At 40.5% G+C, this 27,425-nt stretch overlaps 1 protein-coding gene across 8 annotated transcripts; it reads right to left on the bottom strand.

Moving 5' to 3' along the window:
* Window positions 1–697: 697 nt before the first annotated feature.
* STOX1 (storkhead box 1) lies at window positions 698–21,646 on the bottom strand. Of its 8 annotated transcripts, none has more exons than XM_026851882.1 (6): window positions 21,354–21,646; window positions 11,332–11,453; window positions 10,488–10,672; window positions 6,050–6,164; window positions 1,799–4,115; window positions 698–779 (listed from the first exon to the last, which is right to left on the bottom strand). In XM_026851882.1, exons 3-6 carry the CDS (start codon window positions 10,500–10,502, stop codon window positions 740–742), a joined length of 2,487 nt encoding a protein of 828 aa, XP_026707683.1. In that variant the 5' UTR covers window positions 10,503–10,672; window positions 11,332–11,453; window positions 21,354–21,646; the 3' UTR covers window positions 698–739. The 8 variants fall into 8 exon arrangements, with proteins under 8 accessions (XP_026707683.1, XP_026707682.1, XP_026707684.1 ...); XM_026851881.1 differs by lacking the exon at window positions 21,354–21,646 and adding an exon at window positions 21,164–21,312; XM_026851883.1 differs by lacking the exon at window positions 21,354–21,646 and adding an exon at window positions 11,521–11,633 and having other exon boundaries at window positions 11,332–11,442.
* Between the last annotated feature and the right edge of the window lie 5,779 nt (window positions 21,647–27,425).

The raw sequence follows: 27,425 nt of genomic DNA, 5'->3' as shown, positions 1-27,425 counted from the left end.
ATCCTGCCAGGGTGTTGATTCCTGAAGAGAAGGGAAGGGGTGGTCAGGAGCAGAGTGGGAGCCTGCCAGCCCACAGCAGGTTTTTTTCTCAAAAACCACACCACTGACCTTACCTGTTGTCTCCTTTGCCAGCATGTTTTCACTTGCTTGCCACATATGAACACACCAAGTAGATTCAGGAGAACAGCTGAGATTTCTTCAGGATACAGTGAGAGAACCTCAGGATTCAAGGACTTTTTGTAGTAACAAGGCATGTGCTAATCTAGTTCATTTGCTTTGATTTTTGACAGGGGAGCTGGAATGTTCTGGGAATTTCTGTGGCAGAAGTAGGAAACACTGTCAGGAATTACAGTGTAAAACAGTCCTGTCCAACCAATGCAGTTCCTCTTAGAGAAATACATATCCTTTCCAGGCTAATGGTGTGGTCTAAATGAAGTATATCAGTTTTCATTTTTATTATCACAAGGATGCAAAAACTAATTAAAGATGAGAGCAACAGAAATATACATCATCTCTCTAAATACTAAGCTCCAAAGTTTTAATTAACAGCTTTGATTTAGAGATAGCCTCACAGATGTGACTGATTGCATTTACAGTATGGTTATGCAGTTACAAAGGGAAAGTTTACAAAGCTTATTTTAAAAAATAAATCAAATATTCATGACCAGAGTTAGCTGAAGAAATTTTGTTGTACTTGTCCTTCCACTTTGTCCTCCTCTTTGTATTAGTATTTATGCTTTCAGAATTTGGCAGGAAATTTCATCTTCTTTTCAGTCCATCTAAAATAACAGAATTGTTTAGATGTCAGACTTCACATTCTAAAAAATGAATTGGCTTAGCTTCTGATACCACATATGGCATCAATACAAACAATCAAAATCACCCTTTGAAATACATTTTGCTAAAGAACAACTAACAGGATTCAAGTGTTTATGTCCATGTAATACACTACAAGTATGCTTGAAAGAGTGAACAGACAAAAGCTGTTCCTTAAAAACTGCAGTATGTGATTTGTTCCTTCATATACTAGCTTCTCAAGGTGATAGTATATATCTAAGGAAAAAACTCAAATGGTTTAATTACACTTAAATACCAGCCATTTAAGATCTTAAGAATATGTGATGCCATTAAGAAAATGGATATGGTTTTAACTTATGTTCTTGCCAATTTAGTTAACAGTTTTGTAGGTCTCCACATGCAACTGTGTAAAAGATTGTTTCATACCAATTTGTTTTCCATTAAGAGATTTTACAAGTCTAGTTACAGGTAAAATGTATGAGAAGAAGCAGAAGCTTCTAGCTCAATATGCACATTCTCCTGTCTCTTGTGAGCAAGTTGGATGGTATTTTGTACTTTGGATTTTGATTGAACATCTCTATAAAGCACTTTTTATTCTTCATCTCCGACTGGGGAGACTATGAAAATGTCCATAATGTCATATGGCAAGATTAATGTGAGCTGAACCTGCCTGCTAACATGAGTTTATCAATCACCATGTTTGTTAACATTTCTGCACTTGACCATCTACAAGGCAGAGCTCATACTGTTTTCTTGCCACATGAAAACAAATGCAAAATACGAAGAGCAGCATTTATATAGATGATTTAGGAGGAATGTTAATGTAAAAAGACATGGTAAAACTATATAGTTTGAATATTTCCACGACATAACACTGAAGTTTAAAGATAATTTTGTTGTTGGGGAGGGGGGTTTATGATTTATGGCAACATTTCTGTCTAAATCTGATTTAGATAATTTGAAGATAAAACATCTAATATGGTTACATGTGTTTTCTTACCTTGGGGAGTCAATTCCACTGTCTCCTGTAATGCTGTGGTTTTCTGTTCCTTCGGAGCGTTTCTGTTCCGATACCACAGTACGTGCATTCTTAAAAACCACATGGTTTTGTCCCAGAGGGTTTTTGGTTTCTTTGGTCTGGGAGCCTAAAGCACAGCATGCCGCTGCTTCACCCACCTCATAGGTGAAGTTCTGCAAAGTGTCAGCATCTGACTCGGCCTCATTAGCATGGCAGAAATCTGCTACAGCTGAAGCCTTTGCACATTCAGTAAGGCCAGTTTCTTCTTCCTTTCTGTGACTTGTTGGAAGAACCTGACTGCACAAACATCCTTCTTCTGTGAAATCTGGTTTTGGCTGCTCTTTTGAGCCATCTATTGATTCTGCAAAACTAGCACTTTCCTTATATGCATGCTCTCCAGAGTCATGTTTATTTACAGTTGTGTTGTACTGGGTGGGATAAGTAATAACTTTACATTTTTTTAGGGACATAGCTGTCCCCAGCTTCTGCACAGCTTTGCTCCAGTCTCTTGTATCTGAAAAAGCACAGCCATGAGGCAGGTGATACGGTTCATGGCCTTCAAAATTGTCATCCAGATGTAATGAGTTACGGGTGTCACCATCGTGTGCTTTTTGGTACGGAAGATGGTAGTTATCAGTGAATCCTTCACTTTGCAGCTTCACTGAACTAGGATGGCTGGCGCAGTCATATTTAAATATAAGTTCACTCTTTTTGTCAGCCTTTGGCCTGTATTTCTCACCAACTTTTTTTACAAGGTTAGCATTAGCTGTATAATTTGAAAGACAGACATTTTTAAATTCATTTGCTGTTTGATCTAATAACTCACGTACTGTGTCAGCTTTGCACCTGCAATACTCACTTTTCAGATGTAATGAAACTTTTGCATCTTCTTTGCAGACATTATTATCTTCAATATAGGAGTGAGGGGATTTTTTAATATCCCCAGGGGTTTTTTTGACTGTTCTTCTGCTGTAGATGTTTTCTTCCGAAGTATTACTCTCCAGAAAGTATTTACTTTTATTATCTGTTCGCAAAGTACTGCCTTGCAGATAACTGACGTTTCCACTTAAACTGTCTTTCTTTAGTTGGAGGGAAGACCTGTTAGCATGGAGTAGCTTTGCTTTGTCAGCCTGTGTTTCACTAGCCAGCTGCTCAATTTCACAGTCAAAGGTTTTTGAGGAGTCCGAGGACTGTGGTCTTTGCAAAGCCCTTTCTTGCTTTCGAGTCCTGGACTTCAACTGACTGTTAATAGTACCTTTGTACCCTTTTGCATAAAAGTTGCATCTCCATGACATACCCTGAAAAGGGTTCTTAATTTGTTTTTTATATATGACATGGGATTCCACTGCTGCATCAGATGGTTGTTCATTTCTGATAGGCAGTGAAATGTTCTCTTCCAGTTTCTCCTTTTGGGATGTTAGATCGTGTATGTGAAATTTCCTGTTGTTTCTGCTAATCTGCTTCTTTTTCTTTGTTTTGGTTTTCCTGGTGTGTTTTGCTGTTTTATTTTGTGTCTTTTGAATACAATCCTTTGAAAGATGGTCCTGTCTGACTATCGACATTTCAGCTGAGGTACCCTTACTGATGTTTTTTTTCTGCTCCTCAAACTTCTGCATTAATATTGTGTGTTTAATCAAATTATCAACTGTAAGAGCAGGGTTAATACGCTTGATGATTTCATGTTCAATATTGCGTGGAATATTATCTAAGTCATCTTCATCCCTGACTGGCCACTCCCTGGGAGGAAACTGGGCTGAAAATGTAGAGTACTCCTTCTTACGTTTTTCTTTTTTAGAAGCACTTCTCCAGAAAAGGCCAAAGCCAAGCCTTTTGCTTTTCAGTTTCTCTTTCACAGATGTTAGGAATTTGATGGTGTCCCAGGAATGGTTTTCAGCTGATGTGGAGATCCCTTGGGTTTGAATGGAAGGCTTCAATTCACTGAAGCTTTTCTTACTTCCTCCACTAGGTTCATGGTTCATCAGCTGCCGATGACCTTGTTCACAGACCGTGTTCTGGTCAGGGAAACAATGGCAGGGTCTGTAATTGGATAGTGTAGGAATGTTTTTTTTCACTGGGTCTGCACAATGCTCAGCGTTTACCAGATAAGTGATGGAAGGTGATGAACAGCAACAACTGTTCTCCAATGGGACCATTTTATTGTCTTCTGTGGCATCATTTGTGATAAAGTATGTATTGGGAGTCACAATGAAGTATCCTTCTCCCGTATGATAGATTCTCCTTTCTTTAATTAGAGTTCCAAGGATATTATATAAGATACTGTGAGAGGGAACTGCAACGCCTACAACAAAGGTACAGATATTTCAAATCAGAAATAAGTTTTCAAATAAAATGGGAGCTGGCCAAAAAATAACTTACATACAACAGATCTGGAAGCCAAACTGAACATGAAATATCCAATGTATTTAGTTCACAGGATTTCAAAAGAAGTTTGAATCTGACCTGGCAACTGAAGTTTGAGTAGGGCATACGCAATTTCAACATGAAAGTGTCCAGTATCACCAGACAAAAGGCAGGAATTTTTTTAATACATCACTACTCTGCTGAGCTTTCAGAACCAGCAATTGTTGTTGCAACCAGTTGTCCTCACCCGCAGCCCTGGGCTCCCTGCAGAACAGGGACAGCCCCACTCTGCAGCAGTGTCCACGTGTGGAGGACAGCAAGGGCTGCCCCAAATCTTGGGGACAGCACAGGCGGCAGCCCTGAGGCCTTCTGGGCCGGCCAGGGGAGGGCAGCACAGAAACATCATCCAGCTAGGGCCCTGGTAGGTGCAATCCTGTCGGTGTTTTACAGATTAGTAGAAATCTCTCTAACTCTGCCACAGCCATTCCTCACTGATGAGGCAAGATCACCCCTGAGGAAGAAGATAAAGGCCAGCTGCATTTCTGGTTGTCACTGCAGCACTGCTGTGACAGAGCTTAAGATGTTCTCCTTCGAATAAGCAAGGATGTTCTCTTCGTGTCTGTCAGGATATGGTATTCATGAGAGAGAACTTCTGCCAGGTACAGACCAAACAGTGTGTTGTTCAAAGCATTTTCCTCTTGGCAGATTATTTAACAGTGGCTTTTAGCACTGTCTCTGAAGCTTCTGGTATAATTTTGTCAGATGACAACTGCTAACCTAAGTTTACCTCACTGAGACTGGTCTCAGCTACTGGTTTTCCCTCAGGTGTCACAGTCCCAGAGTCATTAGTCTAGTGACATCTGATCTACTACGTTAGGCCCTGGCTGATCTCCTGCCCACAGGAATGAAAACTTCCAGCAAGGTGAAAACATAGCAAGAAATACGCTCTCCCTACAAAGTTTGAGAGTACTACTTCTAGCTGACATAAAAATGCTACCTCGTGGTTGTCTCCGCACATATGGACTACATCATGTTCCTGGCAGAGTTCTGGGCCAGTTTATGGGGTTGCATTAACATTCTTCCCACTAGTGAAAATGCCTACCAGACCAACCCGTAACGCTTGCAGGGCTGTAAGATTAAGACTCAAAAGAGGAAGCTCAGCATCAATCAAAGCAACCTCCTGCAGAGGGCCATAATGAGCCTTTACAGTCTCACATGCACACACACGCACTTCAGTATTGCAGATCTTAGGGAAATTGAGCATTTTTCAGATTGAAAAGAAAACGCAGCATTTAAGGGAAGTGACTGCTACCTCATCAGAAGAGAAGGATTAAAGCTCATTAGTGTTAATAATTTGCTTTCAGGAAGGAAGGGGTTGGAATGTGACCAACAAACCTGAATTTGAGGTTGGTTGTGGGTTTTGATATCAAACACCAGATGTAGACTCCTACCCAGTCCCTTTACTGTCAAAGTAAGCTATGTTCCCATCTCTTAAAGGAGGACTCCAAGTCTCTGTGATCTGACACACAGTCTATTTTATGCTGTTCCATATTTGGCACCTAAATACCCCATCTATGCCTTCCCACCCTCTAGAAAGGGCATACACTCAACATGCTACTGCACTCAGTTCCCTTGTATTCTCAAAGAAGACTTAATACAATCTGTAAAAAGGATTACACTGAAGACAATGTTAGCGATGCTCACAGATTGAGGAGGAGTATGCACATTTATATATGTTAACAGCTGCCTGTTAATTTATATTCATATTGCCAGCTTTGCTTGTAAACATTCAGTGGTCACTGGCCCAATAATCAGAAACTCAGGCTTTATGATACAGTCACTTTTAAAATGAGGGAGAAACGAACACATTACCTGGATAATTTTTGACTAACTGCTCCGTTAAAGTTTCCTGTGTGACCGTCACATGATTTGCATTCATGTCTGATATCGTACGGCATATTCCTTCTGCCAGAGGAATGGAGTCTGGCTGCAAGAGAGGATTTATGAGAACAAGGGTCACATCACCTGAAGTCCACAAGGAGGAAATAAATAAAAGATCGTTTGAATGGAATAGTGTTTCATTTTTTCTATTAGCTGTGACAGATTTTCACTGAAAATTTCTTGTGTTGCCTCAGAACAAGCAACTTATCCTCAGCTAATTTTCTTTGGCAAATTACTCAGAAATATTTCTCAGAAAAGGGACTTTTCAAGTGCCTTTGTAATGAAGGAAACAGAAGGTTACCTTAGGCATGTTTGTTTGTTATTAAATTCCATCTTAAACAATCATTTAGTTTAATAAACAGGGAGCCGAGAGAGAATTACGTCTGATGACTGCTGACTTTTTAGATGACTGTTTGCATATGAAACCATGCAGGACCTGTATTTCTCTAAGTAGCTAATGAAAAAGGTCAACATCCAATAATCTTAAGTACAAAATCTTTTCACCGAGTCAGAATGCAGGGGAAAAAAGACCAGCAACAAACTTTGTCCCTTGTCTAGCACATATATTTTAATAGAAGTGTTAAAAATTCCATTTTTAGACTGTGCTCTAGAATGAGAGATTATCTACTAGACTTGGCAGAGGGCATAAACTCATTACAACTGCATGCATTTTTTAGGCTACATCACTATCTCTCCGGGTGAGAGACAGTAACATTGTCCCTGTTCTGCATGACGAAAGCAGAAGCTGAGAGGGGTTGCAAGCGTGGCCCAGCTCCCCTGGTAACTTTGTAGCCCAGGGGGCTGCAAAGTGTCTTAGTCCTTCGACTCAACTCCCCCATCCATAAAACCCAAAAATAAACACTATCCTCTCTCCTCTGCAAGATGGCAAGGCCAGTAAGAGCGAGCCCAGCCGGTACTTCTGGTGTGGTACCAGCGAATGATGTAGGAAAACTTGAAATAAATATTTTCCCTGAAAGCTGGTGACAAAGAACAAAGCAGGGACTCACCTGAGGTCTGTGCATACAGTAAAACAATGATCGCATACACGTTCTCAGACAAACAAAAAGCTTTCTTCTTTTTTTTTTTAATTAGATCGGTCATCGGTTCCCACTCCCTGGTGGTGTCCTGTGCTTCCCTGGTCTGTGTTGCACAGAAAGTCCCTAGGTATCCTCAGCTGCCAGAGCCGGCAGAAGGCACCGGCGACTCCTGGTTACTTCACAAGGCAAAAACTAGTGGTTTTACTGCTAACAGTAACTTCCCTGCAAGTAAGAAGTGACATTTTAAATTAAGTGATATTAGCGTTTAACTAAACTGCAATTGGATAGGCTGTTGGGTGACTCTGTAACCCGATATTTGTCCTTCAGGCAGAAAACTACAACAGAAACATTTTTCTGAGTAAATGAATCAAGCAACAGCACTTTGAAGAGCTTAAATTGTTCTTGACCTTTGTTTTACAACTGCTGCTACATTCAACAAAAAGCACTCAGAAAAAAGTCCTGGCATACAGTTTCCTCGGTGATGTTGCTAGGATACTCATCGCAGGTGCAGAAACCATTGCAAGCTTTCTTTTTGTGTGGGAAAAGGCCATCAGCATCCAGTAATAACTCTTGTGAAGAGTTTGCTGGCTAAAGTCTCTGCATTAGGCACACCATACTGCTGCCTGTTTTACCATTTGTTCCTGCAGAGCACCAGACTGCTAAGGAGTAAAATACCAACATTTATCCATTATCTTTATTATTATTATTATCTTGCTATCATTGTCTGCATCTGTCTCACAGCCTCAAATCCCATCTCTCCATTCAGAGAAGGCCCTTTCAGAATAATATTTAAAACAAAGATTAAGCAAAAGCTAACTTGATTCTGAAGGAAAAAAAAAATACACACACACTAAAATTGTGTTCAAATGCAAGTCTATAAAATGATTGTTGCAGATCAATAGTGACAGAGTACACACATGCTAAAAACACAAATAGTAGATATCATTTCCTCATGACTTTTTGAAATAAAATCTGAAATAGTGAAAACGAGAGTTAGATCATTGGCAACACTGATAAGCAATATGGAAAAGGCCCAGGCAGCACCCTACAAGTGTCTATCAAGTTCTTATTAAAAACTTTGTTGATTTACTTTCCACAGCTAAATAACTGTTGCAGTTGTTCTTCAGTTGTTCTCCCAAATTTGATGGAAATACCTAAAAGCTGCATCCCTTAGATTTGCACAGGGAGCAGCCTTAATGATTTGTTCAATCTATGTCTCACAGGCCTGATGCAAAATCACCAAAATGCCATCCTTGTAAAAGCTCTTCAGTATCTGTCTCTTTTTACAGCTCAAAAAAAGGCTGCAGAATCCCCTGCTCCCTTCCCTACTCTACATAAACCATCTGATGAGAATCATCTTCCTGGTTTCTTCACAGCTTTTATGAAGGACTTGCTTATACCTATGTGCAAGGTACCTGTCAGCAGTCAAGGAACTCAGACTAATCCTCCTGATCATTTAAAATACAAATGGTTCCCATTTCACGCTCCGCAGCTCTTCCAGAATCATGTCTACCAACGCCAATCTAGGCAGCTTGCCAGTACTCATATATTATTTTCCTTCAGTTTGGTTTACCTGTCTATTCAAACTCTGCTCATTACCTGGACACCTGAAACCCAAGAATACCCTTTTGTAGCACATATCGGTCACAATGTGGGGAAGTCATCTGTAATATGAGCATCAGATAAAAAAAACTCAGTGCACAGGAAAGCTTCTGGGTATTCTTGACTAGCACAAAGTGACTTTTGTTCCGTCTCTGTAAAGTGAGCTTTACCATCTTTCACTGCGTTGTTTAACAGAATTTTTGTCTCTCTCGCTCTAAGACAAATTACATAAAAGGGAACTTTTATCTAGGTAAAAAACAGGCTAGTTCTGGGGAAGTGAATAGAGAGGCATTTTATTACAAGAGCGTTCAATTTACTTCTTAAAAGTTAGGGTAAATGATTTATATAACAAAAAAGGTTTAACAGTAAATTTATTCCAAGGGGAAAAAAAATGCAAATCAAGAATAAACTCCCTTATATGATTCCACTTACATCTGTTGAGACAGAGAAGACACAGCACATGGAAATAAAAGATTGACTTTTCAGTTTTGTAGCTGGAAAGATCTATCTTGGAATTGCTTTGTATGCTCTGTTAAAGTTGAACATACAGAGATCCCACAGATCTGGTGCCTCTTTGCGTGAGAGCCCTGGTATGTTTGATGTACTTTACTTTTTGCATAAATGCACCAGGAAAGCCATAAGAAAGTACAGCTCTTTTAGAACTGCCAGGCTTCTGCTTTTCTGTAGCCTATAGCACACCTTGGTCACATAGGAAAAATTACAATTTATAATTAAAGATAAAAAATTTTAAGGAACAAAAAGTTAATAAGAACATCCTAGAAAGTTGGGAACTGTAGTGAAACACTTTTTGAACATTAATGAACATTAATTTTACAAGATGTGTTCATATTAAAGAAGAAAAATTCTATGCGTATTATGAAGACAGAGTTAACATCATTAAAATATTTTCAATTTTAAGTATATATTAGGGAAACTATTTTGGCACAAATGTGTACTAGAGGATGTTGTCAGAAACATCCTTTTACTGAAGCAAAGAGTAAATAGTTCAATTGCATTAAAATTATCAAATATTGTAACATGTTTGATCTGTTACTGAAAGCTCTCAGGAACAGCAGACAATATCTTTCTGTTGTTTGATTATTTAGTACAACTCTCAAAGAGAGAAGCAAAACGATTAAGTGTCAGTTAAGGTCACTGACACTTCTTCAGTTGATATTAAAGAATCCACAAACACATCAAATTTCTATATCTACTGATTCCTGCAAGAACAGACACCCCCAAATCAGGACAATTAGGCAAAAAATGTCCTCCTTTTAGACTCAACTGCTGTTTTTTACAAACAGCGGGTGATGCCACCGACTTGTAAAACAAACAAAGAAACAAACACCAACCACTTTTTCTCCCTTTCCAACAACACCCAAAAGCCTAGTCCCAACTGCAAGTGTTATGGACTTTTAAAGTTTTAACGTTCCCAGCCAAGAACCATTAAATCCTTCCTCTAATCTTAGGGCTAACAGCAACCCACAGCCATCTTCTCTTTCATCAGCAATAAAAAAAAAAACCACAGGCAGGTATGGTGAAAACCTGCAAAAAAGGCAAGAGCTCTCCCCTGCAATCTCGGTTCAAATCCCCGATAGGAACAAGTTATACAGCACACACCAAGATGCTCAGTGTGCTACGGTTTCCCTTAAGCCAAGCACAGTGGGAAAGTTTTCCCATTGAATCTTGTATCTCTGATCTTCAGAGAGATCAACCTCTTCAACACTTACCGAGGCCACTGACATGTCCACTTAAATGCTCCAGGAACAGTTTGGGAGCAAGTTTCCAGCTCCAAAGGTACTGACTGAACGCATGAGCAAGCATGCAGCTTCAAACAGACTGTTGAAAAGAAAACAGCACTTCTGCTTCCTTGAAGACTAGCAGGCAAGTTGTCCAGTGGAGATCTGTGTTCCACCTGCAACAGCCGGTAGACAGCCAACAAGCAAAACCGTATAAACACATCTGCCTTGGGGCCATCCCTGCTGGCCCCTGCGCAACTGGCAGAGAAGTTGAACTATGAGCAACAGCATTCAAGATAATTGTTTTTCATATACTTTAGCATGCTGATAGCTTTTAAGTCTATTCACATATAGCATTGAACATAACCAGCACAGCTGATAGCAAGGAAAATCATCTTTAACCATTTCAACACTCAGCATCAGGCTTGATTGTAAAACAGATTGATTCAAAAGCTTAATTGCAGGGAGGTAAAAATAACCCAGATTGAAGCAGTCCCGGGCAAGTTGCAAAATCATCAATGACTAACTCATGGAGCCAAACAGCAGAACAGGAATAAACAAGTCACTGGCAATGTCTCTGGCTCCTTTAACTGTCTGCAGGTGGTGCCATCCATTGCTACAGGAATTTGACACAAGCACATATTTTCCACTTGGCCTGGCCCAAAACAGCCCCTGAAAGCCCTTTGCAAGCCTCCACTAAAACAGCTCTGTCTTTTCCTTGCTTCCAGCCCTGTCCTCTCTTCTGAAATAAATCTCAGACCATCCAAATAGCTCTTTATTGTCAAAAGCTTTGTTCTAAGCAGAAAGCGTTGCTGGGTGGTGGTTAGATACTTACCTATACAGTGAAAGACTAGAAAAACATCATCACGCAGTTGTGCATTCCTGTCTCTGCTTAGCTAAAGGTCAACTCCAACTGCTGCAGTATTCCCAGAGCTGACTCCTTTTCCTGGATATGTGCTGTCAAAGAAAAGGCAGTTACAAAAAATATACAATACAAAGCTACAGTCATGGAAATAAGATATACCCATGGTCATGTCTCCCCTCTCCAGAACGGACCAAAATTAATTTTTTTGCACTGGCTTCAGTTTACATTTACCCCAGCCAAGGAAAGTCACAGACTAATCCTTCAGAGAAACAGCACCCACAGAGCTCTTCAAAAGAGAACATAGCCCCATGCAGAGGGTTTCCAGCAAACCATGAATCAGGGGACACGTGACAGCTATTATGTCCAACTCACTCCCAGGCAACACTTGGCAAATCCCACCCACCGCAGAAGAAGCTGTCAGCTTGGTGCAGTTGTAGCTTCCCTCAGACCCAGGCCTCTGGCCTGCAGTGAGGACAGCAGCCACCATCACACACCGACATGGAGAGAAACAGTCCTCAGATCTTGTTTCAGGGCATATCTCAGTGCAAGGAGGTTTTTTTCATTCAGCTGAGAACCAAAAAACCAAAACCCACCAAACCAACAACAAAACAACCCACAGATAAAAAAACAAAAACCAGTTTAGAAATGAAAAGCAGTATCTTTACTACCACAGGAGGTCTCAGAGGAATTGTTTGGATTAAACAGCTCTAGTTTGAGCTCGGACCTTAGCCCACAGTTCGCAGATGTTGAAAATGTAGAACAATTCCAGAGGAAAAAGTAAATGATGCAGTCCATGAAGTACCTAAACAAGTCATCTGAATGACAGGTTAGCTTTGCTGCAGTGTTTTCTTGGGAACAAGCAAAATATTTCATCATTTCAATGGAGTTTTCAGCCTTGGAAACTCAGCATATAGCTGGCCATAGTCCACAAAAGAGCAATCCCATATCCAGGAAAAAAAAAATAATTGCTACAAGACAAAAAATAAACCTCACTCTTCTCTTTTTTCTTCTTTTTTAGAAACCAGATTAAAGTTCACAGAGGTTCTGTTTTATTTCAGTTTTTCAAATAAGCAGTTTTTCAGCTTTCAAAACAGACTGAGTTTGCTAAACAAACAGCAGTTGCAGTTTCAGTTGCTTCATTGCCCAGAAATCTTTCTGATTCAGTACAAATCAGGCTGCTTATGGAGAAGCTGTGCACTGCCAGTGAGTAGAACATGAATTGCTGCTGATTCATCAGTAGAAGATAAATATACTAGGGAAAAAAATAGTTTCAAATCATATATTAATTATTCCCAAGGGCTTCACTGTATTTTCACCAGTGAGGGCGGTTTGTTGGGGGTTGCATATTGAGCTTTCTGTTTGTTAACAGTGTGGCAGCACTGTGTCACAGTAATGATATGCACCATTAGCATCTCTACTTCAGTTCTCCCAGCAGTGTTTATATAAAGCATAGTAAAGAACTGGCAGAGTGGCTCTGGGTGTATGTTGTTTTTAGAAATGCAGGTACCTACATTTCTCTAAACTGATGTTTTAAAAAGCCCCAAACAGATAGCAAGAAAATCATTATGCAAGTATCACAGCAATTTTATCAACTTAAAGAAAACCATGCTGCCACCAGCCTCAGCTTCTCTGTGCATGTCATGGTTCATTATGCAAATTTTTAACTCATGGACTCTATAATCAATAGCTCACTAAAGCTCTCTAAGTATGAGAGAAGCAGCAAAGTTGTCTGAATAAAGCCACTCACCTTTTTCTGCTGATACATCTAATCAATTTTTATTTGGTATTGAACGAAAGCAAGCCTTTTAACAAGAGTCCTCCACAACAACAAAGGCCAAGAGCATCCTGGGCTGTATTAACAGGAACCGAACCAGTAGATCAAAAATTTATTATCTCCCTCTACTTGGTGCTTATTAAACCACATCTGGCATACTAAGTCTAGTTTTGGGCCCCCAATACAGAAAAGACATCTATAAATGCGGATAAATTCACCAAGATGGTCAGGGCTGGAACACTTGCCCTGTGAGCCAAGGCTGAGGGAATGGGTCTTGTTGAACCTGGAGAAGAAATAGTTCTGGGGGACCTGACAGCAGCCCCTTGAGAAGATGGAGCCAGGCTCTGCATAGCAGTGCCTGGTGGTAGGATGAAAGACAACAGGCATCAGTTGGAACAGGAGAGGTTCAGCCTGGCTATAAGGAATACCTTCTTGCCTTTAAGGACAGGGCAGCAGTGGAGCAGGTTGCCCAGAGAGGTTATGCAGTCTCCAGTCCTGGGGAGTTTCCGTGATGTGACTGGTAAAGCCCTGAGCAACCTGGTCTGACCCAATTGCTGACCCTTCTTTGAGTAGGAAGTAGGATAGACTCCCAGGACTAAAATAGTAGTCCAGTCATCTGGTATAGTTGGATGCCAGTATGTGTGCCTCCCACAGCCACTCTCACCCCCCACTTCGACCACCCTGCTTTCCGTAACCCAATGCAATCGCACTTTTGACCTCCACTAGCTCTGAAGTTTTCTTGAGTTACACCAAGTTAAAGAAAAAAGTTACACTTACATCATGTTGTTAATGAGGCCATGCAAAACAGCATCATATGGTAAAACTATTGGTTTTCTCTTCAAACAAATAGCTACTGTTTTCATAATATTTTTTCCCATAACTGAACTCCATCTGTGCAGTCTTGTTGTTAGAGCTGGTGCTGTCCACAGTGATGGAGTGGACGTGTCCTAAAGCAAGATGGCCATATAGAAAAGCTAAAACTAGCCTTGAAAACTGCCTTGATTTTGAAACCCTACCAATGACCATAGCCGAGGCACTATTAATGAGTGCAATTGATTTCATTAATTACATGTTATTAACACAAACTGTTGTCTTTTCTGACTGAGACTGAGAAAACGTTTACACTGTTCAAATTACCCTCATCCTAAAAGAGCATTAAGGCAGTTAAGATTCAAGTTGCAAGAAATTCAAAAGACTGAGTATAGCACAGCTCAGCCTGTTTTCTTGAGTTTTGTTTTCTCCCTCAAAAGACAGAAGCAAGAGCTGCTTCTGCTGAAAATCTTTGGCACTGAGAAATATACAACACGTATCAAGTTCTTCACAACTAATCTTGGAGGTTATTTTTAGAGAAATTCAGAGTAAATTAAACTGAATGGAGCTTATTATAAAAAAAATACACACTCCTGGTACTTGTTAAATAGTGTGACGAGAGGCTACTTGCTGAGACAGTGAAAAAATGTGCACACATAAACGCTTTTGCAGATTACACCTTCCAGGTTATTCAATCTGAGCAGACCTGCTAAATGCATCAGAATTCTGGAGAACTTTACAGAACCTTGTACCCTGCACCTTACTGCTCTGAGTTCAATCAGTAGTTCGAAGATAACATTTGGGTTTAGTGCAATACGTATTCAACTGAGAGAAGGCTTTTATAATACAGGATGAATACCCTAGTAAGAATGTGATATGGAAATGCATGAGACATGCAGGGGTATCATCTCATCTGAAATCAGTGGTAAGGGCTAAATGCCAGCTAAAATTAGGTGCTAAATGTTATGAAATAATGTAAAGTTTACATAGCCATTATGTGGAGAGCATTAAACTAGTAAGCAAATAACAAGATAGATAAAAGTGTTGTCCTCAGGGAGTACAAATGTTTTATTCCTTTTTTCCTCCTGAAAATATATCGGCAGAGTCACCACTGGAACAACTGTGATAACCAGGAAACTGCAATTACAACCGAATATGCAATTTAGTAAATTCTGAAACCGATACCTTACTGAAAATAATTTTGAAGTAATGTTTGAGAATAAACCAGTTAAAACTCAAACTATTCTTCATGGTCTGTCAGGCTATACGCAGCAGTGCAAAATAAAGCACCATTTTAGGTCATCCACCCCTTTCAAGCCTGAAGAAAATAAAAAGGAACAGAACTCCAAATAATCCTAAAAAGTCAAATACGAAGTATGACCCCATACTGTGAGTTACACTTCACAGAAGCCAGCACCATTGAAGTACAAAATTATTCTCCTTTGACTTGCAAACCTACATCCCTGTTTGTGAGACAGGATGAAAGACACTGGAAGAAAGGAACTCCAAAAGAAAGGAATGCCGTGAAGCACATCCCCAGCCTCCTGCTGAGTTGCCATCCTCATTAAGATTGTGTGTTCCTGTGCCCAACTACAGTGCCCGAAAAACAACATCCACTCTGGAGTCATGACCTTTTGTAGGCAAAACAGGAATCAGCTACTCCCAAGGCCATAATTTGATCTATAGCTTCATTAGTCATGCAGCAGAACGATGCTGATACTGACATTAATTGCTGTGAACAAAGTCAAATGAGAATAAGCCTGTCCTAAAAGCTTGCCAGGTCCATTTTGAAAAAGACTTTGCTCTCATTTTAAGCAAGGTTGAGAATTGCTAAGAAGTAGAGAATACTCATGCATGCAGTTATAGATGGACTCCAGGTGTACCGGTTTCACAGGTGGCACTTCAAAACTGTTCCTGCAGAGAAGCTCAGCGTGTGAGGACCTCCACAGTGAGGTGGCCAGTGCCTGCAGAGCCACGTGTCAGCACTGCAGAGATCACGAAATGAATTACACCTGTGAGTCACCACACAGGAACAAATGTAGTTCCCCAAAATTGTCCCCACTTTGGAGGGTAATTACACCTTATAAATACAATGGAAGTTTTACTCTGTACTCCTCAAGCTGTTGCTGAACCTTCTGCTGGAGACTCAATTCTACCCCTCCTATCACAGGGATTCTGTCTGAATATCAAATTAGCATTAAAGCTCCCCAGAATCAAGGATCTTCAGAGACCATCTCTGCCTATTTTTTAGCCCCTTTTCTAAGTGTTTCTCTTCTAAGTTCTGGGAGAGACTCACACAAGGTAAAGAGAAGTGAAGCGCTAGACCTACCAGATGACTCCACCAAATGCACAGACAAGAACACTAAATTCCTTGTCTGAACTCATCCCAATTAGGTCAATACCTCCAGCAAAACCAGATAAAACTCAACACTTCACAGAGAAGCGTATTGTCCTTTCCATGTCACTCTTCAATAAATTATTTTTCAAGCGAGATAAACTTGCAACCTGCAGTAGGGACCTACAGGATCGGCAGAGGCCAGCAAGCAGACCTCTCCTTAAGAGAAGCGATCAGCACATCACACGAGCACAGAGGAGTCAGAGCCTGCGTGCCAATCCCAGCCTCAGCCTATCTGGAAAGTGCAGGCCTTTCTTAGCTTTCCTTGTGAATAATTTGTAGCCCTGCAAAGAGGCGCTGAACCAGCAGCAAATTCAGCTTCTAAAGGCTAAGCAAAAGCTTTTCAATTTTCTGTTGTTCACTTCTATCCAACAGGAACCATAAAAAGGGAAATCAGGCGGTTCAGACACGTGAAAGATGCTGCTGTCGAGAGAGAAGGCGGGCTGGGATGTCAGAAACGAACTGGCTATGACCAAGGACAACAAGCAAGCAGCTACTGAGATGCATTCTCCTGGACTATCGCCCCCGTTTCTCTCTTCAAAGGCTCCTGAGGTCAGTGCCCTCAAATTGAGTATTTCCAATTGTATTTAATCTCAGTGGAGACTGCCCTACTCCTCATCCAGCACCTGCCCTGCATGCATTCCCCGTGGCTCTACAGGAAAGGCGGGAGGGAGCAGTTTGCCCCTCGTTTGGTAAACAATTGACTGAACAACTCAGCTAAGCACAGGAGATGGTCTGACAGAGAGAGATGTTAACATTTTGACAGAGGCTGCTCAGCTGTCAGATCAAGAGGAAAAGTTTTTTTGAACTAGCCCTACTTCACCCTCTGAGGGAGATTTTATTTGAAATTATTTTCCCTTCCTCTTCTCATCCATGCCCCAAGGAGGAGACTATAACATCTCCTGCCAGTCCTGGGAGTACCATGCAAACCAGAGATGGAATCCCCATCAGAAGGGAAGAGAAAGACATTTTGGATTGTACCTGGGAAAACATACAGCAGGACAGTTTCTGATTCTTAATAAGCTTTTGGGACAGGATTTTCCATTTATTTAATTATTTTTTTTGGTGGCCGATATCAGTCAAGGTGTAATCTATTCCATAAAGTCCGGATGTCCAGCTCCCCAGTATATTTTTTCTAGAACAAACCTCATTGGAACTGCTGGCATAAAGAGTAACACAAAGATCTGTACGACCACAGTGTCTTCTGAAGATGAGCAATACCCAGAAAATCTCCCTGAGACACAGCAGTGAGGAGGACTTCTGAGTGCCAAGGGCTTTAAAACCAGAGTGCAACAGGAACTGGAGTATGCCAAGATAGCATGTTAGTATAATTCTTCATTGAAATGTGATTTGGCAAAATTAGTGCTGCTGTGCTGCACAGCCATTGCTTCTCACTTACTGTCCACTTACTGGTTGTGGATTAAAAAGGAAAAAATTCCAGATGGTTAGCTGATTTTTCTCGTGAGTTTGAAAACTCAGTCTTGACACTTCTTGTGTACCATGGCCAAGGATAAAGATACTGTGGGCCAAGTGATTCCCACCACTGACACTGGTGCCCCAGATTGTGAAGATTCACCAAACACTGCTAGAGTTTGCAGACACTGCTATGGCTGTGTGCTGCAGGAAATGTTTCCTAGGAGCCACTTAGGGCACTGCTTGCTTCCCAACATCCCAGCATTTAGTCACAAATCCTGAGAAACCCAAATGGCTTGAATTCCATGTTAATGCCAACAATAACATGACAACAGATAGATGAAAAAAAACCCAAATGAGTCAAATCTCTGTATAAAACGAAGACAGCAGATGTGATACCAATAGCTTAATTTTTAAATATTGTCAATTTCTTTAAAATACAAACCCAAATAAACCTTTGCCCCTTGCATTTTAGTTGTCTAACTTGTCACTTGCTTTTCTATAAAAGGAATATAAGGAACATATAAGGAATGGGAGAAGAGTCTTCCAGAGCAGAAAATGGTCATTATGATGACTGATGGAAGAGAAGGCACAGAATACATCAATTTTAACCAGAAAATTACCTAAACAAAGACACTCAAATTACAAATTTGTTTCAGTTAAGCTTCCAGAAACGGAAGTAAAGGCATGAAAATGTCACTTCAACATCAATTGTCTAAAAAGGTGAAATTCACAAAGAGAAGCTTCTTCAAAGGCATTTGATTAAAGAAACTGAGAGAAGTCTAACTTGTTAGAAACTCCTTTGGGTGTTACTGCAGCAAGAAAGAAGATGATAGGGGAAATTATCTAATTCATTCACCAAAGTAATTTACATTTGGATTCAACCAGCCATGCTATGCATCAGAAAAGAAGTTACAGGGAAGCAAGGAGGTAAAAAACAAAGGAGGCAAGGACTCTCCAAATCATCCCCAGAAGAGGGCAATTAACATAGCAATATTCACCAGTGGTATAAAACATAACTATGGTAAAAGAAAACCATTCCCAACATACCTAGAGGTATTACTGCCTTTTAGAGGGACACTGTTATATTCTTTATAACATCTCATTTGCATTAACAAATAACTATTTATTTAAGAGGTCACCAGGCTACTTGTGATCAGGGAAGATGAACTCACGCTGGAGCAGATGCTACCAGAGTTTAGTAAAGTTACCACAGTGCCTGAGAAATAAGACTGTATAAAGAGACCAATTTTCTAGTCAGAAAACAGGGCTGCTACAGGGAGTGGCTATGCTCTACGATTTTTGTGAAAAAAGAGTAAATACTAGAAAAAAAAAAATCTATGTGATTTAAGCTAAAGCCAGTGTTAAGAGAAGCATAAAGATGTTGAGCTGGCCAAGGACAAGACAGGCTAGACATCAGAAATCTTCATGTGAAAAATTTTGAAGCAGAACATTAAGAATTCCTCAAGTCTTCCAAAAGTTGACAGATTTCTTGCTTCAGGAAAGAACTAAAAACTCCACTTTTACTCAAAGAACAGCTAGTTAGCTTCAACAAAAAAGCTTTTGTGATTTTTTTGATGATCTAATTATTATTATTTATGATATTATTATTACCTTCCTGAGGTAAAACATACTTCCAACTTAAAATATAATTCATCCTTGGACAGAGAGGATTACAGAGCTACACTAAGGGAAAAATAACAATAAACCTCTCAAATGATAACTATGAAAATCGCTAACCTTTGGAAATCCAACTAAAAAGGGATTTGTTTGCACTTCACCAAGCATCTGTTAGTTACTACAGGGTTTAACAGCTGTACATCTTCACTTCAATGTTTTCTATTTGTCTTTGTTAGCAGCTTTCCTGGTTCGGTTGCTAATGCTTCTGACCCTTTAGTTTTGGGAAAGTTAAAGCATGAGTGGTTCATATCAAATCGTTAAAGCAGACATCTGAGCTGACACGCAGCAAGGACTACACTGCTCACTTACCACTTACCTGCGTTGTGCTTGGTAATTAAAACTTGGTATCTCCTATAATCACCTTCAACAGAGAGCAATCCTGATTAACCATGTCAAAAACACACAGAAAAGTGCAAGAACTACACAAGTGCCACAGTGTTGTCTCCTCCTTCTAAAGGTCAGTCAGAAAAAGAGCAGCCTTCCAGGGTGCTCCGCAGGATGAACCGACACAAGCCCCAGTAAAACAGACCCAGGGATTAATGACTCCAGCATACCAGTCTGCCCCCACTCCAGGAATTATGAACAGTAAAGGGATTTACTGACTAAAACCAACACACCTCAAGCGCAAACTGAAGAGCTGTGAGGCAGCAGTCAGTACCAGGAGCAGGAATGTACTCTCCTCCCCTTGTGAGCCACAGTTTCCATGCTGGCTGGTATATTCTGCAGCCACTAACAGTTCAGAGGATTTTTCGTGGCACCTTTGCATTAAGAGCACTTGATAATCCAGCAGCTGCATTTTTATGTACATATTAAGTCCTTGATTGCAGCCTGGCCTCATTAGACTGCAGAGGTCACTAGCACAATTAACTGAATATGAACTAATTGCAGACAGCAGACAGAAATGATGGCTAAATACCAACCAGTACGATCTAGTTAAAAAAAACTCAAAAAAATTTCCCTCGAGGTTGTTTTGTCATTGTTGTTACTACCGCCAGATCTGATAGCATGTTCTCTGTGTAACCCATGAGAGGTAATAACTTCAATTTAAATCATGGCAGGAATCAGTGCTGTAATATGTCATCTTCTGCAAAATCCTCATCTTCTAAATTTTTCATGTGAATAATCACATATTTAAGGCAGCAACCTGAATGTGTCTGAGCCTGACTTCTTAGATCCATCAACGTCACTTTTAAGCATTTTTAGAAAAGATTTAACAGCTCATTTTGTAGGTTGTTTATTTGTTTGTTGGGGGGTTTTCTGGTCAACATTTCCAGAGGAATGAAGACTAAAAGCAGCTGCTGACTTCAGAGCATCATGTCTGCACTGGGTAGCAAAGTGCCTTTCCCCCCTCCCCGGGCAGCCATCACCCCACCCACGGTGCCATGCGCCCTCCACTTTTACCTTCTCCAGTGGCAGCACATTCTGTAGCATTTTCCCAGAGAAATCTTTGTGCTGAGACAGTCCATAACACCCAGCCCCAGCATTTTTTTTTTTAACTCATCATCCTTTGTCTAAAACTATTCACGATGAATTAAGCTAAGTTAGTCTTCCACTGGTTGTGAAGGCACCTTCCAGTTCATTACAGTATCAGTCTCTGGACACATTATACCCAGTCACCTCCTCCAGGAAACAGCATTACCCACAGCAAAACACCGAAACCAACCAGCACACCTGCTTCCTATCACATTCTTCCTAGATACTGTGTCCCTGCCTACATTGCAATGACTCACCGGGTCACCACTGACTTGACTTCAGACTCCCAGCAGCTGAAACCCAGTTTGTCCCAGTGTCCGCACCAAGAGGGAGGTTGTGCCCCTAGAGAATGCCGTGGTGGTGATGCCCTGCTCACTCCCCGCTTTTCCACCAGCCCGCCTGCAGGATTTTTGCCTGCCAGGATTTACTGCCTGAGGCAGAAGTTACCTGACCAGGGAGCGGTTGGGTGCTTCCAGCTGATAAAGCCTCTGATGGCAGCGCAGGCTGCCCTCCTTGAATCAACCAGCAGCTCTGCAAATCGGAGAGGCTGTCACCATCGGGATCACACAGGCAGGCAGTGGAGATAAGAAATAGTCAGGATGAAAGCAAATACAGTGGCACTGGAGGGGTCCAGCACTGGCTATGTGTTGCTGCCACTGTGCTCGGCCTTGCCCCAGCTCTCCCCTAGTGTCCCTGCTGCTCCAGGACGGGGCACTCTCCCTCCACAAAGTCTCACTCCGGGCTGGAGGAACCTGCCTCTATTTTGCACTAAAATTTCACAGAGACCAAAGACTCCCTCCCCACCCCACCCCGGCGTTTTCCTCCCCCAGCTCGGGGCTCTTGCCCTGTCTCAGATTACGCTTTTCTGGAGTGAGGCCCTGGCAGAGCAGGCAGGGAGGCACCAGGGCAAAGGCGCAGAGGCCAGGCTTTGGCACTGCTCCGCGCCGTTTTTACACGGTATTTGTGCAGCTCGTTCCTATTCTGCGAAGCTACAGCGTGCATCTTCTCATTTACTGTGGAAAATCCATGACAGACAAGGTAAGGGCAGTGCCCGCTACGGAACCTGGTGCTCACAGAGTGATTCTGTGTCCAATTCAGTGTGTTCTTTAGAAAATTATCATAGGTTCTTAAATTGCAGGTTGCATTTGAATAATCTTATTTTCAAACTGTCTTCATGGAAAAAAACACCTAGAGTGGATTAGTTTTCCTCTTCTTTAAACTTTTAAGTGTGAAGTAGATATCAGAAAGATTTCACTGCTCAAGAGTATCTGCACAGCCATCCTTTATCAATCCCACCTATTCTAAGCCTCTGCTACCCAAAGGTCATGCTATACAACTTCTGCATCCATCCATGGATCACTATTATTGTACGTTGTATTACGCCCACAAGTCCCCTTTTGTGCTGTCCACTGTTACACGCCCAAATCACAAGACTAAAGATGTTGACTGCACATTCCTTGAAAGCATATTACTGGATCCCATGAACAATCACAGGATTTATAGATGTGCTGCCACCCATACGTGTTCCAGTACTAAAGGTCATCTGTTTTTCCTCTCCTTAGTATAATGAAAAGATACCCACCTCACCCCTTAAAAAAAAAAAAAAAAAAAGAGGTCATTAGCTTCATTTCAGGAAAGACAGTAAGGCAGACAATCAGGTTCAGTATTGGTAAGCAGCTAATCCTCATTTTCATCTGTTTAGTTACATTATACCTGGCTTCCTTAGAGGAGATACCTGACAAGTATAAGCTTTTCTCTGTAAACAAACATGTTAGAAATACTCTCAAGCTGCACTTGGAAACTATTCCCCAAGATTTCACAACTTGTAAGATGAATGTTCTAATAGTTACATTTAATGTAATGTACTTAATTTGCTTGAATGGTGGTTTGATAAAACAAAGCGTCAGGAAACAAGCTGAAAGGAAAGTCTTATGGGAGACCTAGACTAACTCTTGTGAAACAGACAGGAGTCTTTCCAGATGTTTAAGAGAACTTCCAAAATTCTCTAATTTCTTATTAGAAAGATGAAAGTGTAACAGCCCACTCCCCCAACCTGTATGTACATTACACTTACAGTGAAAATTGCCCTACTGTCCTTTAACTTTTCCTCTGCACACATGCAATGGACTGTTTTACAGTAAATCAGGTTGGTCAGCGAGACAAGTGTTTTTTGAGATCAGCAGTGCAAGGTACTTTTATCTCCAACTGTTCATTTCTATGACATGACAAGTGGCAGCAATTTCTCCTTTTTTATATGCAGATCTGCTGGCTACCATCCAGCCCTGCTACAAAGGGACCAAAAATGAAGGTTGCTGTTCTCCAGCTGTTTTTGCCCCTTGCATGACAAAACGGGAATGTAACTGGATGACCCTGTGTCAGGAAGTACAAAAAGAATTAAGCAGTACAGGGAGAAAAAACCGAACTCGAATCCTTCTGTAAACCACTAAAAGGGTTGCAAGCAAAAAAGAAAACCAATTAGTACTCTAAAAATATTTGCAGAAAAGCAGAGTGGGGAAGAGTTCAGGCTGGGATTCTCTGCAGTGTTCCTCCTCTCCACTCTTCCTCTCTACCCAGGTGTTAGTTCGTGATGAAATGTGAACAGGGATTCAGTCAACAGGATCCTTTCACTTGCGCCCCTCATTAGACTGAGGGAAAATAATCCAGGAATCAATTTCCCATCAAAACATGGGGACATGGGGCTTTGGGAATCTGTCATCTTGGCTGAAATCCAGCTCAAGTACTTCCTCCAAATAGTCAGAGCCCTCTCACAGGACTGTTGTTACCTACTTGTTCCAAGAGATCACTACAACACTCTAGTATCTGCTAAGGTGGAAGATCCTAGAGCATATGAGAGCAGGGACTTCTAGAGGTAGCACATGGACCATATCATTTGCCTCCCACAATGAAACAAAGTGGTCAGACCTCACCAGGCTGGGAGATTGCTCTCCTATGGGAAGTTCACACGATCACACCTTGACACTGCAGACCAAGTTATCAGCAAGAATAAAAGCTATAGATTGGGGGGGATATGGAAGGAAAGACTATTCCTTCTAAATAGAAGGACATCACAGAACAATTTCAACAATTTCAAATTATTTCAGCATGCTCTGTGAAAATGGTCTGAATGTAGTGAAGTACTGCAGGTACTAAAGAAGAACTCTGGTAGCTTAACCTCATAACCCAGCACCAAAAAAATCATACTGCAGCATGCAAATAACAAAACTACTCAGCGCCACTATTCTGCTATCGCTTTAGAGAGGAGAATAAAGAGAACTGAACTAACACTGGGCTAGATACCACAGCTTGCAGGAATACGGAATCACACCTGAAAAGATACTGGTTATTACAAAGCAAAATTCCTAACCACAGTTAAAACCCTACAACACATACAACTTCAGGCAATACTTGGTATGTTCCAAAACTCTAAATTTATACTCTATTGTGATTCCATGGATTATATAGTGGATGAATAAAAAAGGAAAATAATTTTTGTTTGAAAGCAATACATTTTGTTATTAGAGCTTTTTACTATAACTACTTTCATATAGTACAGCTAATGAGACCCAGTACGCAGAGAGTCTGGTGGGAAAACACTGGCAGTTTTGATAGCTGAGTAGAGGTATTCATTATTGATGCCATTTTTATCGTCACACTACATGGCAATACACAAGTCTCGGTTCAATTTCTACTTGAACCTTTTCTGCTTTCTGGAAAATATCAGCATAAGTGTATCGACTGTGCTACCTACACATTTTGCAATCTATCGCTGGCCATAAAACTCAAGTCACTCAAAATGAATTATTTTATATTTTATATTTTGAAATATAAACTGCACTGAACAAATGCATTCAAGGTAAGAATCTGACCTGGGTACACAAAGATTACAGAGAAGCAAGAGAAAAAACACGTTTTGTGCACATTCCTGATAAAATTATCAGTGAAAGTTAACTGTGTTACAGAAGTCCAAACAGATATTCACACAGTACATTACTCAGCAGAAAGATGGCCTGAAAGCCATTCATCTCTCTCAAAGCAGTTAAACATTTAAAAAAATGTTATGTTAAAGGACTAAGCTTCGTATTGTTAGATTCTGAAACAACTCAATTGTAAATGCTGGATCTGTGGAAACCCACGGGCACCGGACAGAATTCCAGCTTCTCCATTGCACACTTCAGGGCACCACAGGCAGAGCCAGAGGAGACCAGATAAACCAAGCGACAGCTGGGAAGTGATTCTGCAGCAGTGCCCAGGCGCTACAGGCACAAGCGTCAAGCACTGGGTGAGTCAAGAAAACGTTCCAGGTCTTCATCATGGTAGAACATGCAGCAAGTGCTGTAGGCAGCTCCATTATCCCACATGCAATCCTCAAACGCTTCAGAAAACTTTGGCAAAAATTCACTGTTGGTCTATTTGCCGCTGTTGCTATGTAGCACTGAAACTATATACTTCTGCCTTTTCGTTACCAGAGCAAAAGCAAAGGAGCCTCAAGAGAGTCTGCTTTATTCTAGACCATTTTGCATGCAGATATATAGCTCAGAACTTTCTTCCTAGCCGTATTCGGAGACATCCAGAAGTCTGAATATCACTTTGTAAGGGTTTAATTCATTAATTCCCCCATTCTAGACAAAACACAAAAGAGGGAAATAAACTGGGATCAGATTCCATTTACTGGCCTGCTGTAGCAGTTGGTTCTGCACAGAACAAGGCAGTCTGAGATTTACTACTTCCCACAGAGAATCTGACGATTTTAAACCTACAAACAAATTGGACATGGAGGCATCGGAGTAAGAACCAGCTTCGGCTCCCTTTTACCAGCCTTTCGCCACCAACTGATACGTAATGAAAGACTTCGAAGTGGAAAGCCCATGAGGTGGGAAGTGTGGTCAGGAAATGCAAAACCATTCATAAATTAAACCTGACAGAAGATCTCTTCTCCAAACCTCCATTACTGATACTCTATTCAACATTCTTAACAATTAGTTATATTTTTGGGAATATTACCAAGAAGCTTTAGCTAATGACCAGCATTGATACTGTGTATATACAGAACCTTGTGCTGTTTTGGTAAAGTGACTTAAAGCAGTCTGTAGAGGTGTCTGTTCTTCCTCAGATTAGTTGTGCTTCAGGAGACTGGTCAAGCTTTGTGGAGGTTGTAAAACTTTTCCTTGTTGTTTTTTTTTTTTTCCTTTATTCTTTACCCTTTTAATTTCCTTTCCAACATAAATGCAGACTGTACATAGTATCTGAAACACTATTACATCAAAGCAATATAGAGAAAGATTACACTCATTCTAACAAATATTCTTTTTCTTAAATACTGTAAAAATCTGTGTCACTCTAGCAACTATCTCACAGGGCCACTCACTGAAACACAAGATGAGGCCTGGTTGTTGTGACAACTGCTTTCAGCTCAGCAGTTTAGGGTAAAAACACTCAAGCAAAAGATTTTAACAGACGTTTCAGTGTGCCTAAGACGTTACCTTGAATTCTAAAATTATTTTCCTTGTATGTTCACAGGTACTGCTGAACTCATGAACAAAGTATTTCAAATGCAACCCTTTCAAGTCCATTTAAATAGTGTGCTCAATGTCAAAAATGAAACATGCTGTCAACAATTTGTACAAAGGTAAAGGTGAAAAATATAATTTGATTACAAAAGAATTTGTTAACAACATCTGTACACCACAGATAACGCTTTTGATAAGATTAAATTATCACCATCCTCAATCATTCCAATGAGATGTTATCTCTTAAGTCATACAGCATGCATTTTCTGTGTACTTATATGCAATTATTAGTGTTTTTAAAGTACTTCCTACTTTAGTGTGAACAGTTATTATACAGTGACTCAACTGAGATGAATGAGGGGGAAGCTTATGCATGTTATTTTAATAAAAAGATATTTTACTTGTCTAGCTCCAAAAGAGCCAAGAAAGGTAAGTGATAAAAGCACCAGCTTAGACTCTTCTGAACATAAATTTTAATGTGTATCTCAGTGAAGCTACATGAGTTTCCATGTAGGTTATTCATACATATTATGGCACTTAGACTCTCCTAACAGGTATTTAGTTACCTAGGACATCTAGGCTAAAAAAGGAAAGGTCTACTAAAATTAACCATTTCTGTAAAAAAAACCTCTTCTGTCCCAACCTTCAAACCCCTTAATTTTCCTGGAAGTTGCACCAAAAAATATTTCACATTTTTTGAATAAGTTGCCTTTGACAACAATTTCCTGTTAACTATTAAGTCTAGATCTCCAGTGATTTGTGAACACAAAGGAAGGCAATCTTACCCACTTTCAACAATCCAACTTGTGTCCTGCTCCTTAGCAATTACAACGTGGAGTATTGATACTTGTGTATCCATCATTTTGTTGGACTAAAGTATTTGAAGTAATGAAGAAATTTTAAGAAAGAAGTCCAAATTTAATTAAAGGTGGCTTACAACGGTAGCTTTTTCTCCATGTAAGGCATTATTCTGACATCTACTGGCCTGGTATCCAACCATACATTTTAATAC

Source organism: Athene cunicularia (genome assembly GCF_003259725.1).
Source record: "Athene cunicularia isolate RWA chromosome 6 unlocalized genomic scaffold, athCun1 chr6_part2, whole genome shotgun sequence".
Classification (NCBI taxonomy): Eukaryota; Metazoa; Chordata; class Aves; order Strigiformes; family Strigidae; genus Athene; species Athene cunicularia.
Note: the sequence above shows the minus strand (reverse complement) of the source record. Positions and strands in the feature narration are given on the sequence as shown.

Bases quoted from the DNA above. Each gene is read 5' to 3' on its own strand.
- STOX1 (XM_026851879.1), bottom strand. From the start codon at position 7,219: ATGACCGATCTAATTAAAAAAAAAAAGAAGAAAGCTTTTTGTTTGTCT. The intron at 6,203-7,125 runs GTGAGTCCCTGC...TGTGGACTTCAG, and splicing joins ACTGTATGCACAGACCTCAG to GTGATGTGACCCTTGTTCTC. The intron at 780-1,798 runs GTAAGAAAACAC...CTGTTATTTTAG, and splicing joins AGTGGAATTGACTCCCCAAG to ATGGACTGAAAAGAAGATGA.